The 17222-nt window shown below is 33.6% G+C and overlaps 2 protein-coding genes across 2 annotated transcripts; one reads left to right on the forward strand and one right to left on the reverse strand.

Annotated features, from left to right (window-relative positions):
- Positions 1–135: 135 nt before the first annotated feature.
- LOC111388456 (expansin-like B1) lies at positions 136–1090 on the reverse strand. Its single transcript, XM_023013161.1, has 2 exons — positions 916–1090; positions 136–268 (listed from the first exon to the last, which is right to left on the reverse strand). Exons 1-2 carry the CDS (start codon positions 1034–1036, stop codon positions 141–143), a joined length of 249 nt encoding a protein of 82 aa, XP_022868929.1. The 5' UTR covers positions 1037–1090; the 3' UTR covers positions 136–140.
- A 14087-nt stretch (positions 1091–15177) lies between these two features.
- On the forward strand, positions 15178–16723 carry LOC111388457 (GATA transcription factor 26-like; the record flags this gene model as incomplete). The annotated part of the gene is made up of 3 exons (XM_023013162.1): positions 15178–15565; positions 15789–16176; positions 16651–16723. Coding segments are annotated over 3 exons (849 nt in total), but the record flags the coding sequence as incomplete, so codon positions are not given.
- Positions 16724–17222: the final 499 nt, after the last annotated feature.

Raw genomic sequence — 17222 nt, forward strand, 5'->3', positions numbered from 1 at the left:
TGCACTTTACCTAATCGAGTCATTGAATGTTAGGCATCAGCTTATGGGAGAAAATTGTGATACTAATAGCTCCAAATATGGCCTCCAAGAGATTCTATAAATCACGAACTTCTTTTTCATTTCAATTTTTTTAAATTTATTTAAAGAAGAAATTGCCTTACCAGATAGCAAGCTCCACAACCACTTCCACCACTGTAAAGCCTAGAGACACCCGCGACTTGACCATTGTTGACGGTCTTTCCAAACTCTCCAAACCCACAAGCTCCAGCTGGAAAAATTATGAGAAGCTCATTTGAATTAGTTATCATCACACCGAATAATACAAACTACTATATTACGATCTACTACGCTAGTGGTATTATTAATATTCTGTTCCGTACTATTGACTGAGTCAAAATATCTTGAAGAAGTAAAATATTTGGTAAAAAAAATTGAAAATCACTTAACTCTTTTCTACACAAAATTTAGAAATGGGTGATGGGATTGCGATAGCGATGGGGGTGGGTGATGGTCATTTTTGTAGTCGCATGGGCTTGATAGTAGTACAAATCTGGTGGCAAGTTGAGATAGTATAGATCTAGTGGTGACCGAAGGTGGTGATCGTGAGATGGCTGGAAGTTCAAATCTGATGGTGACATTTTAGATTGGTGTCAATGGTTGTAATGGTGGTGGTGGAAATAGGCAGCGTCAACGACAGTGGCGACGGTGGTTTCAACGTTGATAATCACCACAGTGATGAAAACATGCAGCGGAATAGACGTAAAATTGTGTTACAAAAAGTGTAACACATATTTTACACAAGGGTAACACACAGTCTTTCAAAAATAATAATAATAATAATAAAGTAAAATAGTTGTGCAAAAAAATAAAATATCATAAAGAAGAGGGGAAAGGGAAAACGAGAGCACCACATACTTGCAGTTCCTAGGCCTTCGGGACTACTGTAATAGGTTGCTCTCGAGTATTGAAATCTTTGGCCATAACAAGTTGCTGCCAACAGCAATATCATAGGAAAAAAGAAGAAATAAGAACCCATTTTTCAGGCAGTTCCAATTCTTGAAGGGGACGAGGGATACACAAAAGCTGGATTTTAGATGACGTATTTATAGCAGAACAAGAGCACGCACTCAGAATTAATGATTTTAATATCTACGATTTTTCTCCCACTAAGGACTAATGGTGGAATGGAAAGCTAAACACTACCGACATCGATTTTTTTTTTTAATTTGGTTGTGTTTAAATTATAAATTAAGAAGCAGGTTTCTAGAAATGTGTGAATAAAAACTGAGCGATAAGTAGTAGATTCATAGAGTATATGGATAATAAGTGTTTGATCAGTTTAAATTATAATTTAAACTTGTGCTAAACATGCACAATTTATGATGAAACATAAAATTCTTCCTATGTTAAAATTTTAACCAAGACGTAACATTAATTTTTGCTAAAATGTTTCTCACAACCTCCATACATAATTAATAGCAAAACATTACGATGGCAACTACAAACAAAATGCAACTGTATTATAGCAATAAGTACGACTGCTTAAGGACCTCGTTCATAATTTATTAATCCCACTTAGTTCATGTCAATATTTTTTTCTACATTCTTACCCTTCAAATACGTAAATGTACAGTATGTACAAGGTAATTATGATTATACTTTTTTTTTTAACTATATGAACTTTATACATTTTGACAAAAAGATCATCTGCTTTTAAATTTTCAGTTAAATCAATTATTATTTTAATTTAGATGAATCTACATGACCGGATAGATATTCCAAATAATAAACACTATTACCACCTTACAGAAAGCATTAAAGTGGAACCTTCAATTTCTACTCCATGATTATCTTCTTCCAAAAATATCAAAAAAATATCTATTCCATGAGTGCACATGGAACTATTTAATTCCTATCTATTCCGTGAGTGCACATGGAACTATTTAATTCCATGTGTAGAATGCTTATTTGGTATCAATTCGATCTATTTGTATTAGAATTGAACTTAACTATGTAGACCCTTAATCAAAAAATGGTTATTGAACTTGTCACTAGACTAAACTATTATCATACAAACTAACATACTTAAAAAAGTAAATAGACATTTATTCTATTCCCTAGTAGTTTTAGATTTGAATGGAATATGGTCACTCGGAGATAGAATTCCATCTCTACATTAATCCAAGTCTGAAATGAATAATCATATGATCATTTTTCTGCATATAAAATATATGAGCAGAGTAGGAAATTTATTATTTGGTCACCACGCCCCAGCTGCCATCACAATATATATAACCTTGCTACATATACCCTATGGCGGTGTAACTTTTGTTTACACTTTGTCACGTAACATTATCATATTAAACAATTTAAATTTCAAACAGTTTTTTCATTCAATTGACATTTGACAACAATATAAGTGTCAACCAACATGTTGTTCGGAGTTTTTTCATTTCTAAGGTGGCAGTTCCATTTGGAGAAGAAGAGACCATGAAGAGAAGCGCCCTGGTGAGTATAATCGATTAGTGTGTTGGAAATGACATGGATCTCTCCGGAACAGATGGTGCTGTCGGAGTTTGGGTAATGGTATTTTGGAAATGGTATGGAGGTTCACCGGTTTGGCAATGGTTTCAATTTTAATAAGGCCTAATAGCACAAAACATACATACATTTGATACTTCTTGCGGAAAATGCCCCTACCTTTGACACTTCTTACGTAAAACGTCCATACGTTTCAATTTTTTTTTTTTTTTGCATTTTCATCCCTATTTTCACATTTCATTGCGAAAAACGTCATTTTTATCAATTTGAAACGTAAGGGCGTTTTGCACACTACATGTCAAACGTATGGACGTTTTGTGCTATTATGCGTTTTAATAATTATTTGACTCACTTACACTGTTTAAAACAATTAGAAGTAAAATTGTAATTTATTCTTTATTTTTCTTTATTTTTTGTTTTATTTAAATAGGAGGGTATTTTGATAATTTTACATTCAAAAATGGTGATAATGGCGTTTTTAGCAATGAAACATTGAAATAAGGACGAGAAATGCAAAAAAAATGAAACGTATGGACGTTTTCCACAATAACTATTAAACGTAGGGACGTTTTGCGCTATTAACCCATATTCCAAATAATAAACACTATTACCACCTTACAGAAAGCATTAAAGTGAAACCTTCGATTTCTACTCTATAATTATTTTCTTCCAAAAATATCAAAAGAATATCTATTCCATGAGTGCACATGTAGAATGCTTATTTGGTATCAATTCGATCTATTTGTATTAGAAATGAACTTAACTATGTAGACCCTTAATCAAATAATGGTTATTGAACTTGTCACTGGACTGCAATATTATCATACAAACTACCATACTTAAAAAAAGTAAATAGACATTTATTCTATTCCCTAGTCGTTTTAGATTTGAATGGAATATTGTCACTCGGAGATAGAATTCCATCTCCGCATTAATCCAAGTCTGAAATGAATAATCATATGATCATTTTTCTGCATATAAAATATATGAGTAGAGTAGGAAATTTATTATTTGGCCCCACGCCCCAGCTGCCATCACAATATATATAACCTTGTTACATATATAATATGGCGGTGTAATTCTTGTTTACACTTTCTCATGTGACATTATCCTATTGAACAATTTAAATTTCAAATAGTTTTTTTCATCCAATTGACATTTGACAATAATATAAGAGCCAACCAACATGTCAAAAATCAGTGTACAACTAGTAAAGTTCATATAACTATTTCTATTGTAGAGAAGCACGATGTTTTGGTCAATGTTGGATGCAAAGCCAGACCTCAGGAGAGGCTCAAGAGGCCATCGCCTCGAGCCCAGCTCTTTAGGGGGCCAAAAATTAGAATTTTTTTTTTTAAATCCCACTAATTACATTCAAAACTTCCAATAATTGTCCCGCTAAATCAAAACCTAGACCTCCCCCTAAATTATCTTGGCTGAGAATTAGTCATCTAACAATAATTTCTACATTCTACTATTTACTTTGTAAATATTTACACTTCCCAAAAAACAGATAAGTTCAATTTAGATGTTTCGATGAAACAGGCTTTACTATATTTGACTGATCACCTCTATAAATTTCGTTTGCTACATTTTCAAGAAAATTATTAGAGGAAGTGGTTAAATTTTCAGAGAATACATAGGAGGAAGAAGAGGAGGGTACTGGATTATTTGGCGACTCATTACCTCGCCACCTCAAGATTGTACAGATCTTTCACTTCAAATATTTTTCATTCTTTTACAATTTTAATACTATAAAATAATCACAAACGATGTCTAATACGTCAGTTTCATATAGTTACTAACATAAAAATATTTAAAAAAAAAAAAAAAAAGCTCCACTGTACAATTTTACATCCATGACACATGTACGAAAGGCCAGATGCAGCATATATCCACAGAATATTGTCAAGTATTGCACAATTACAGTTTACGATGCCATAAGTTTGTGAAATACGCACGATTACTATCTATTAAGAAAAATATTTTGGTCTTCATTGACCTCTGTTATGCTAAGAAACGAATTCATTTTTGATCTTCTTGAGTCTTACTACTACCTCTTCCATATTAAGCCTCTCCTCTGGCAAATCATTCGTGCATTCTAGAGCTAGTCCCATGAGTAATTTCAAGCAACTCTCTCTAGCATTGACGTTTTCTTCTTCTCCGTTCAGTACATCCACGTCCACTATCTGGGAATGTATCTCTTAATATTCTGTATCCCATAACCATTTTCCAGCTTTGTTCTTTCTAGATTTGACATTCCGATTGTCGCCAAACAAGTAGTTGTGTGATTGTGTCGAATGACATCCAGCGTATGTGTGTGTGTGTGTGTGTGATGTTCCTCTGATCAATCTTTGGCAATGGGGATTCCCATCTTGTTCGAACCATTAACCACATCATAGGCATTTGTTATTCTTTTTATTTTTTTTTAATTTTTTTTCCCACCTATGAATGGAGAAGCATTTGTTTCTCCATTATCTGTTGCACTTTAGACAAAATTCCTCTCAATGGAAATTAGAAGTTCGTTTCTGTCGTATTCAATCTAACTTGATCCAAACTTCTGAGTGTTGCCTTTACAACTTCTGATTTGATTTTCAACTGCTAATAATTTTGACTGCGTACTAGTATCATATCATCCATAAGTTTTGATTTTTTGTTTAAAGATTCTGAGTTTTGATCTCTATTCACCTGCTGGGAAGAAATTCTTCTTACTCTTAAGCTTCTGCCTTTGCTTAGAATATGCTCCTGATTATGTATGTATGCTTTGCTTCTGACCACAAAGAAAGAGGAAATATCTATATTAGGTAATAATTGAACTGAGAAAAAGTTTATTCTATCTATTTTCAATTTGGCTAAGCAATCCATTGTTGCTGCTTGAAGTAGTTTTTTAGATCTCAGAGTGGACTCTTGTTGCCATGTTTTATAGAATTATATTTTCAGGGGAATTTGGGATAAACAAGTTTTGGTTGTCAATGTGTTGTATGACATGTTTAAAGAGCTGTCAAGATAATTACTGACGATTTCGATTAAATGAATTGACTATATTTTCCTAAATGCTCAAGCACCAAATTCCTTGGTTATTTTTGTTTCTGATCCCATACTCTTGTCAATTTCGAAAAAGAGCTACAAATTATACACCTTTTTGCTCAATCTCATCAAGAAGACTGATGGCGTAGACTTTTCCTTGTGCTAACTTCCAAGCATATGCAGACAGACACCTCACATATAAATTTGCCGTGTTTCTTCCTGCTTCTTCCTCCCCCATCGTCTCCTCAAAAGAAGAATTAGTAGCGTATCTATATTTAGAACTCAAATCTGCATTGTCATTTTAGCCTTCTGCTCTACGTGTAAGTATTATGCCCTAGGTCCAATCAAGTTTGGATATAAATACTTTTGATACATAATTAATGCAATTTAATGACAGATCTATTATTTACTTAATAGAAAATTAAATAAATAATAGAGTCCGTAGATTCAAATCTTCGTAATTTGTTAATCACAAGGAGTTGTGATTGTGAGATACAAATTACATCTGATTGAATCTTAAATCGTCCATGGTCGTAGGTAATAACGAGATACGGATATCGTTATTACGGATAGACCATTACGGTGGCATTTCTTACTTGTGAAGTAAGTAGCTGATCTCACAAATTAAAGTGTCGTGACACTTAAATGACACGTGGATGTTTTGTTATAGAACAAAACATTGGAGACCCGTCAAGAGATTCCACATGGATAACTATCTAAGTGTCAGTGGTTAATCTCTAACGTTCGGTAGTGGAATTGGTTCTTAGACTTGAGGTCGTCATGGTGCCTTATATGAGGACAGTCATACTTTAGCGGTATTGGATGTTGCTCTGTAAAGGGCAGCTAATACGACATCGTTCGGGTACGTCAAGAATCGTGTGAAGGTTGTGATTGACCAATAAATGATTCGTCACTCTTAGATAATAGGAGATTATGATCTGCGTTTCATTCAATTAAGTCGATAACGAAATCCTTGGCCAAGGTGTACTCATAAGTCAAAAATGAGTTTTCGACTTATATTAACTTAATAGTGGAGTGAAAGATATGATCGAAATTCGGGATTGACACAATTCCATATCTCGTAATTGATCGGATCATATTAACGAAGGGATTATAGTTTCACGGTAAACGAATGAATTTGGTTTTCTTACACCACGTGATATTTTCCGTCACATGTATTGCCCTGACACATTGCTAGATGTCAATCAAGGACGGCGAGTGTGAATTGACGATAAATTAAAAGGGTGTTTTAATTTATCAATTTTGATTAGATCAAAATAATATTTCACGTTGTTAGGTATCGTGGTCGGGAACCTAATGGGTCGCACACAAAAGAGAATTGAAAGATTGCAAATTGCCAATTGGTTAATTTAACAATCATTTGATAAATTAATTAATTGTATTTGTTATTTATATTCCCGAATTAATTAATTGGATTAATTAATTCACGCACCGGGTTTAATTAAATGGATTAATTAAATATTGGATCGGACCGTGCCGAGCCCGTTTGGTTTTATATAAATACATGGCTAAGGTTTGAGATCCATATGGTTTTCATTATTCTTGCTAGCACAAGAGAAAAACCCTGGTAGCTACAATCTTATTCTTTGTGTGGATCATCGTTGGAGGCTGGACAATTGGACAGCTGTGGGTGGCGAATGAAGATTGCTGGAATGAAAAGAAAAACAAAAGGTTTGCAGACTTCGTCAAAGGTACAATCTTTATGACGATTTCTATCTAAATACAAAGGGATCCTCGGTGGGAATCAAAATAATTTTAATTTTTCACTGTGCATGTATAAGTAGATTCCCAACACTGGTATGAGAGCCTACTTTGTATTTGTTAGAAATTGATTTGCATGATTGAATTATCAAATGTTGATTGTACATATTTTTCTTGTTTCTAGCAATTTGAAAATTTGATTTTCGGATTAAAAAAAATGTATGGATCTGAAATCTGGGTAGCAACCGGAGCTGCCCGGAGACTTGGTGCAGCAACAGCAGTCGACGCTGTTGCTGCTGCCGTTTATGGCAGCATCGGACTGGCGCTGCTGTAACACAGCAGCGTGCGGTGCTACTACTATTCATCGTAGCAACACCGCGCGCTGCTATGGCGGCACGAAGTTGCTTGCCTGAATCCGGCCACGCCCCTAAAACCAAGAAGAAGAGGCGCCGCCAAAAGAAGTAGGGGAAAACAAAAAAAAAATTGAAACTTAGGGTTTTCAATTCGTTTAGGGTGAAATGGAGGCGGGGCCTCTGATGCAATTTCTGAAATTGCAGGTCCTCACCTGCAATATGATATTAGGGGTCCATTTGTTAAATTTTTAAAATAAGGGTTATTTTGCAAAAGTTTAATATTGAGGAACCCGCCTGCAATTATAACATAACGGTCAGTTTGTGAATTTTAAATGGAGGGGCCAGTCATGCAAATTTTGTTATTGTGCGGCCTTTTGTGTAATTTTGAAACTTGGGCCAATTTGCAATTTTTAAAATTGTTTTGAACTTGAATTTTTAAAATGGTTTTAAAATTGTATTTTAATGGCTTTGTCCTATAATTTGATTTTGACCCAAATTAAAATTTTATTTAAAATTGACGATTTTTTATATTTTCGTTAAAATTGGATTTTAACTTAAATATTAAAATTTGACCCCAATTGAATTTTTATTTTATTTAGGAGTGTTATCCTAATTTAAAATATTGATTCAATTTAAATTAGAGTTTGACTCTAATTTAGGACTTAATTAAAATTTGTTTTAATTAATTTTTCACTCGAAGATATTTTAGAAATTAGAATTGGATTCTAATTTGACGTTTAATTAAAACTTGATTTTAATTAAATTGTTTTGCCCTAAACTTTTCTTTAGATTAGAGTTAGACTCTAATTTGGTGTTTGATTAAAATTTGATTTTAATTAAACGGGTTGGCCCTAAAAAATCTTAGATTTAGAGTTGGACTCTAATTCTACTATTTAATTAAAATTTGATTTTAATTAAATTCAACCGCCTTAAGTAATGAAATTAGAGTTTGACTCTAATTTGATATTTAATTAAAATCTGATTTTAATTAAATAATCCCGTCATATAATTATTAAATTAGAGTTGGACTCTAATTTGTTATTTAATTAAAATTTGATTTTAATTAAATATTCCCGCTAATTAAATAATCGATTAATATGATTAATTAATTATTTAATTGTTCCAATCCATTTGTCTAAAAGAGTTTAGACTAGTCAATTGCTATAAACTTGAAATTAATTTGCATATAATATTAGATATTATATAGGTATACATTTATGTGATGAATGTATTATTATTGCACAATTATGGACTTGACCATATGGATGTTTTAAATGGTTAATTTTTATTCTTGTCGTTTTATGGGCCTACGAGCTCTTAATTATTTTGGGCCTGCGAGCCCATTATTATTGTTATTATTTTGAGCCTGCGAGCTCTTGATCATTTTGGACCTACGAGTCCATTATTATTATTGTTGCTATGGGCTTGCGAGTCCAATTTCATTTAGGCCTGCGTGCCAACTAGTATAGGATACAAATTGTAACTAAATTAATTGAAGAAACAAGAAAAGGAGGAGACCATGGAGATGGTGTATTGATACTGATTAATGTAACACCCCCTAGGAATTGATCAACTAGTCTTCCTTATGGCTCGGGAAGACTAGGTAGTAAAGTCCATAATCGTCCACACAATTATATCATGTTATATATATTTATTTGCATAGTAGATGTATAATAAAAAATATATTATTATTATTATTATTATTATTATTTTGATGAGACCTTTAAATGCAAAATCCCTCCACAAAAATTAAGTCACATTTATAATTGTCTTCCATCATTATAGTGAAAAATCAAAATCTCAAATCGTCTCAACTTGTTGAGTACACTCAAGGCTGGTCTATTAGGGATATTTTTGACACTATGAAATATTAGATATTTCTGAATAATGGGTTCGACTTAACTAAAATTTATCTTTTGTTGAGTACACTTAAGGAGATAAATTTTAGAAGTATGTTAAGCTAACAGATAAGATGTGTGAAGACAAAGATTTGTTAGCTTAATGATTTGGTAGTTGTATCGAGATATAATTGATAATAGTATCTACCCAAATGTTATATTAGGGATTGTTAAGTACACTCAAGGTCTTAATATAATAGATGGGATCCCAGCCCACTGGGAGTCAAGTATGGATTCCATAAATTTATGTAAGAGGGTCATAAATTTTAATTAAACAGTGGGAGCATGATTTATTTAATAAAAGTCCATGTTAAATTAATTGATGCATTTTGTATATTATTCTCCTTCTTTTCGTCATTTATATTTATTGAATCGTGAGTAACCATATGTTTTGAATGGCGTACTGGATGCCAACAACCAAATTAAATCTTTTGATTGGCACTATAATTTGAGAATTGTTCTTAGATATGAAAAAGTTGGTTGTCCTTAAGTAGCCATTTTCCAGTAACACCTGATGATGACTCAACTAAGGAAAATGTGGCTACTATAATAAACACAGTGATGAGATAGTATTGCACGCATGTGATGTTTGCAACTATGTCACTGAGTTACAAAAGCAACTTGAGAGTATAGATGTTAGCACATAATTCTTCATTACCAAGAGTTGTATGATAATAATCATGTGTGGAAGGATACGAGACTTCCAAACAACTATACCAGTGCAAAATGACAGAGTAATCTTCAATCGATGCTTAGACACTGAAGATGATTAATGTTGAGAAATATCTCAATTGAGTTCAATCATAGACCATGAACTAAGTAGTGACTTAGTTCTGTAATCTCTGTCAGAGAAAGCTATTCATAACTATTATGAATTTAACGTGAATAAGTTTGAATGCAAAATTATTAAATTGCTTAACATGCTTAGGACTGTTAAGCCTTTTATCAAAATTGGTAGTGGGCAAACTATTGATTCCTCTAAAGATATTAAGAGGAAGTCTAAAGGGGCTTTATGAAAGCATCCAATATGATTAAGACAGTCTAAGCGAAGGACAAATATCAAATCTAATGACCATTGTTTTCATTATAGAATGAAAGGTCATTGGTAGGAATATAGCGCGGCTTATGTCTACTTCACGAGTTTCTTAGGTATTTGATACCAAATGTAAATCTCATATTTATACAAATATGGAGAAACTTAAAAGCAGTAGACTACTGTGAAAGGGAGAAATTGACATACACGTTGGAGATGAGCAAATGTTGCTGCATTGCCTGTGTGAATATATTTCTTGCCAATGCCTTTTGGTTTAGTATTGGAATTAGAGAAATGTCGCTTTATACCAACTATAGCTGGAACATTAAAATGAATTTCATGTTCGAACATGAACTATTTTAATGTTAAGGACAATAGTTGTTCTTGTTTATCTTAATAAGATCCTAATGGCTATGGTAAATTACAAAACGACGTTTATATTCTTTAATACTAAGGATTCTATAATGAGTATAGAAATTATAAGGCATAAATGCGATAATCTAATTATTACCTAAATCTGGCATGACGGACTTTGTCATATAGATGAAATGCAATTCCAAAGTTACATAAAGATGTATACTTTGGATTAATTGATTTTAACAAGTAAAAATTATGCATGTCTGGCACAATGACCAAATCTTCTTTTACTTGAAAAGAAGAAAGGTCAGCATAATTACTGGTCTAATGCATAGTGATGCATATGGACTCATGTCAAAAGATGCCAGGTAATGTTTCTCTTATTTCATCAATGATCATGTATACTTGATGAAAACTCAAACATGAAACTCTTGAAAAGTTCAAGGGATTCACGCTAGAATTAGAGAAACAAATAGGTAAAGATACCCTCACATTAAGATTCGATCAAGTGAGAGTATCTTAAAGATAAAATCTATATTATCTAAGAGAAAATGAGATTCTCTTGCAGTGAACTCCTCCATATATACTGCATCATAGTAGTGTATCTAAAAGGAGGAATCGTTAATTATTAGATATAATGCGATTAATAACAAGCCATTCAAATCTCCCAAAATTGTTTTGGGGTCATGTATTGATTGCAGTATGCAAAACATTATATCATGTCACATCTAAATTGGTTAACAGATATTCATACGAGTTATGGAAAGACAGTAATCCCAATTTATCTCATATGAAAGTTTGGGGACATGACGCTTATTTTAAGCGCCTTGAACTGGATAAGTTTGAGACTAACTCCGATAAACACATATTTATGGGATATCCAAAAACAAATATTTGGATATCAATTCTATTAACTCCTTGAGAAGAAAGTCTTCGTCTCACGATACATCGTCCTCTTAGAGAGAATGTTTACTCTAGGAGAGGACAGTGAGAGCAAAATAGAACCTGAAAGAATTAAAGAGTCCACAAATATAGTTAACCGAGTAGATAAATCCAAGTTTGATCCCATATCTGATATGGGACATACTCTTAATCACGGAGAAAAGACTCTTGAGGACATGTCAGCTCTATGTGAGTCTAGTAGGATCATTCAACCTTCAAGAAGGTGCGAATCCGTGATTACTAGTCTAGTATTACTGATCCAGGATGATGAACCTACTAGTTGCACCAAAATAAAGTCAAGTGTTGACTTAAAAAGAGACAGCAAGAGGCCATGATACTCAAGATGAACTCGGCGTATGTGAACAAGGTTTGGACCTTGGTCAAGCCTCCTAATGGAATAAAACCCATAAGGTTTTGTAAATAGTTTACAAGGGAAAGGTCGATGTGGATGTGAATATCCATATATACAAAGCAAGGCTAAAAGCAAATGTTAAGTGTTGATCTTGGTGAAACCTTTTTCCTGTGGCATTGCTGAAGTGCATTCGGGTTTTATTTACAATAGTTGCATATCGTAACTATAGGTTAAGATAAGTCTCTATAGAGCTGAAATCTTCGATTTAACGGAAAAGGTCAAAGTGTTTGATTTTATCAAATTTGAAGACGAATTGTGTGTTTACAAGAAGATAGTGGGAGCATTATCGTATTCCTAATATTACAGAAAACGACATCCCTATGTTTCAATCATTGAAATAATGGTTGTTAAAGGATTTATTCATGAACGATATGAGATAAGCAACTTGATCTATAGAGGTAGATCTAGAAAATTGCTTAACTCATCACAGTTTACGTAGATGAAATCTTGAGAAGATTTTATATGGAGAAATTGGTTTACTCTTGAGCGGTATGTTGGAAAGGTTCCAAACATGAAGCAACCGTTGATTCAATAGTAGAAATCTAATACATGATTACTTCAGAAGTAGCAAAAAGTTGCAATCTGGATCATGATATTCATAAATGAACTTGGAGTAGTTCCTAATATTGTTGATCACATACCATTGTATTGTGATAACAATAGAGCCATTGTGAAAGCAAAGTAACTAAGGTCTCATCAATGATCCAAATATGTATTAAGGTGGTATAATCTCATCAGATAGATAATACATAGAATGATGTAAAGAGAAGAACAAATTCTCATATTTAACAATATTGCAGATCCACTGACAAAGAGTTGTCGTAGTACAAACATGATCGTCATGTAGACTTATGATATTAGATACATAAGTGATTGGATCTAGTGCAAGTGAAAGTTTGTAAGTATTATGCCCTAGGTCCAATCAACTTTGGGCATAAATACTTTTGATACATAATTAATGCAATTTAATGACAGATCTATTATTTAATTAATAGACAATTAAATAAATAATAGAGTCCGCAGATTCAAATCTTCGTAATTTGTTAATCACAAGGAGTTGTGATTGTGAGATACAAATTACATTTGATTGAATTTTAAATCGTCCGTGGTCGTAAGTAATAACGAGATACGAATATCGTTATTATGAATAGACCATCACGTGTGGCATTTCTTACTTGTAAAGTAAGTAACTGATCTCACAAGTTAAAGTGTGGTGACACTTAAATGACACGTGGATGTTTTTGTTATAGAACAAAACATTGGAGACCCATCAAGAGATTCCACATGGATAACTATCTGAGTGTCAGTGGTTAATCTCTAACGTTCGGTAGTGGAATTGGTTCTTAGACTTGAGGTCGTCATGGTGCCTTATATGAAGACAGTCATACTTTGGCGGTGTTGGATGTTGCTCTGTAAAGGGCAGCTAATACGACATCGTTCGGGTACGTCAAGAATCGTGTGAAGGTTGTGATTGACCAATAAAGGATTCGTCACTCTTAGATAGTAGGAGATTATGATTGACCAATAAAGGATTCGTCAATTCAATTAAGTCAATAACGAAATCTTTGGCCAAGGTGTACTCATAAGTCGAAAATGAGTTTTCGACTTATATTGACTTAATAGTGGAGTGAAAGATATGATCGAAATTCGGGATTGACACAATTCTATATCTCATAATTGATCGGATCATATTGACGAAGGGATTATAGTTTCACGGTAAACGAATGAATTTGGTTTTGTCATACCACGTGACATTTCCCGTCACATGTATTACCCTGACACATTGCTAAATGTCAATCAAGGACGACGAGTGTGAATTGACGATAAATTAAAAGGGTATTTTAATTTATCAATTTTGATTAGATCAAAATAATATTTCACGACGTTAGGCATCGTGGTCGGGAACCTAATGGGTCGCACACAAAAGAGAATTGGAAGATTGCAAATTGCCAATTGGTTAATTTAACAATCGTTGGATAAATTAATTAATTGTATTTGTTATTTATATTCCCGAATTAATTGATTGGATTAATTAATTCATGGACCGGTTTTAATTAAATTGATTAATTAAATATTGGATCGGACCGGGTCGAGCCCGTTTGGGTTTATATAAATACATTGCTAGGGTTTGAGGTCTAAATAGTTTTCATTATTCTTGCTGGCACAAGAGAAAAATACTGGTAGCTGCAATCTTATTCTCTGTGTGGATCACCGTTGGAGGCTGGACAATTGGACAGCTGTGAGTGGCGAATCAAGATTGCTGGAACGAAAAGAAAAGCAAAAGGTTTGCAGACTTCGTCAAAGGTACAATCTTTATCATGATTTCTATCTAAACACAAAGGGATCCTCGGTGGGAATCGAAATAATTTTAATTTTTCGCTGTGCATGTATAAGTAGATTCCCAAAACTACGTTCCCTATATATAGGATAGCAAGCTGTACCAAACTGTCATAAATCCTTAAAGATGTATGCTTTATCTTTAGAGTGACTATAATCTTAATCTCCTTTCCTTTTCTCCACATTGATATAGTCAGTTTCTCGCTTTCAGTTTTACCAATGTAAAGAAAGCACCCTCCCTTTTGATATTCTAACTCAAGAAAACACCTTAAAAGATATTATACCATTACATTCTGAAATTTGCAGTGCAATGTCAACCATCCTCCAAAAATCTTAGAATTCTAATTATGATGAAAAAGTTTTGTGCAATATTTCATTATTGCAATTATTTTTTACCTTCTTTGCAATTATTATTTTTAATCGTCTCCATATATTGTGCTTGTTGAAATTTAACCAATAATTAGTTGGCCATGCATGTTGATTTGTCATTGAGGAATTTTCTGACGCCAGTCATTCTTTCATCAAATTGCTTGACACTGATTTGACTGCCAATAAATAAATTATGAAACAGGCACCCCTCTTTGGCGCAATGGACCACCCGAGAAGCCAGTTCTATGCAATGCATGTGGTTCTCGGTGGAGAACAAAGGGAACACTGGCAAACTATACTCCTCTACATGCAAGGGCAGAATCTGATGACTATGAGAACCCTAGGGTATCATATAAGGTTGAGAATGTATCCATTAAGAGTAGAAGGGAGAAAGTTCTCAAACAAAAGCAAGCTATTGATTTTTCTGAATTTGGAGGGTTTGCGCCTGGTCATAACCATGGTTTCCGTAAAGGATTAGATGAAGATACAAGTAATAGATCAAGTTCTGGATCTGCCATATCTAACCCAGAGAGCTGTGCCCAATATGGCAGTGCTGATGCAAGTGATTTAACAGGTTTGTTTGATTTTTAGGCATGATTTACGCATTTGGCACTTAAAATCTGCAAATCAAACTCCATCCTGTTGGCTTATTCGTTATTTACAAATTGCATTCTTACTAAGTCACCAACCCCGAGTGGTGTAGTTTGATGTTTGTCTGAATTAAAGACACTATTCATTCCTGCTATTAAACATCTTTGCTGCCGATTGAATTGCTTACACATTAATCATCTTTGCAGGCCCTTCCCAATCTGTTGTCTGGGACACAATGGTGCCTTCCAAGAAAAGAACCTGCATCCGTCGATCAAAACCATCTCCATTTGAGAAGATTACTAAAGATTTGTATACTATATGGCATGAACAACAGTCATCATGCTTCTCCGCAACTTCAGAAGAACAATTGCTTCTAGAGAGTGACAAACCTATGGTGTCTGTTGAGATTGGACATGGAAGTGTACTCGTTCGACATCCTAACGGAATAGGTCGAGAAGAAGAATCGAAAGCTAGCTCCCTTTCAGTTGATAACAAACAACATCCCATATGCAATGCTTATTCACAGTGCACAACCCTGCCTGTACATATCAGGAAGCCTGCTGGACAGGGCATGGAACAACAACACATTAAGAGGTATTTTATCCATTGTTCTTCAACACTACGAGACCGACTGATGGAAGTTCGTAATTTGATACTTCCAGTTGTGGAACATAAAAAAGGTGGATGCTTGATATTAAGCTTATCCATTTCTCACCTGTCTAAGATTCTGTTCAATTATAAATGCCTTAACAGTATATCTCGTCCCATACATATCATAAAGAAGAAATAAAATTGCTTATGGAAAGTTGTTTAACTGGAATGTAAAGTTAATTTTTATCAACCAGTCTTCGGGTCCAGACATGATTTGGTGAAATTCTTGGAGTTGCGAAGTTATTTGGTGTCTTTAATTAAATCAACAATCGTGTAGTTACTTGAGTTGGAGAGGGATAGTCAATACTTAGAATGGAGACACCTTAATTCCATAGTTTACTTTAACATTGAATTCTTCTTTGGTTCAGTACTTTGTTTGTTGCCCTTCCATTCATATTGCATTTTTTCCAATTTCAGAGACAAGGATCAAGTCGAAAAACTTCAGATGGTGGGCCGTCATAATTCACCATTACTTCATGTAGATCTGCAAGTTAGTTATTGTTGGAGGAAAGATGGGTTTACTAACTTGGATTGGCTAAGGCTTTTAAGAGGACAACACTAATAGGAAGAAGGAAGTGAAAAAAGGAAACCTGTATTTTTCAAATTCAAGACTTTACAAACTTTTTTGGCTTGTTACAAAATGGAGGGCACTACCCCTTTATATAGTGTTTACAAGAAGATTCTAGTCCACACATTTTCTAGAGACACCTAGACTACATATCAAGATATTTTCTTAGAATTCTCTAGATATTCTTTAAAACTACATATCTTACTTAGATATTTATATAGATATTTCTAGTAGATATTTATATAGATTTTTCTAGATAATGCTTCTAGAAATGCTATGCATGTTGGGCCTTTTAATTGATTTGGGCCTATAAGAAAAATCTTTAAGCCCATATTATGTAGTCCAAAAATCAAGTTTACTACTCAACATCCCCCCTTAAACTTGATTTTGATACTCCAAGTAGAGTTCTTAACTTGCGGAA

The sequence above is a fragment of the Olea europaea genome, unplaced genomic scaffold, assembly GCF_002742605.1.
Source record: "Olea europaea var. sylvestris unplaced genomic scaffold, O_europaea_v1 scaffold4952, whole genome shotgun sequence".
NCBI lineage: Eukaryota > Viridiplantae > Streptophyta > Magnoliopsida > Lamiales > Oleaceae > Olea > Olea europaea.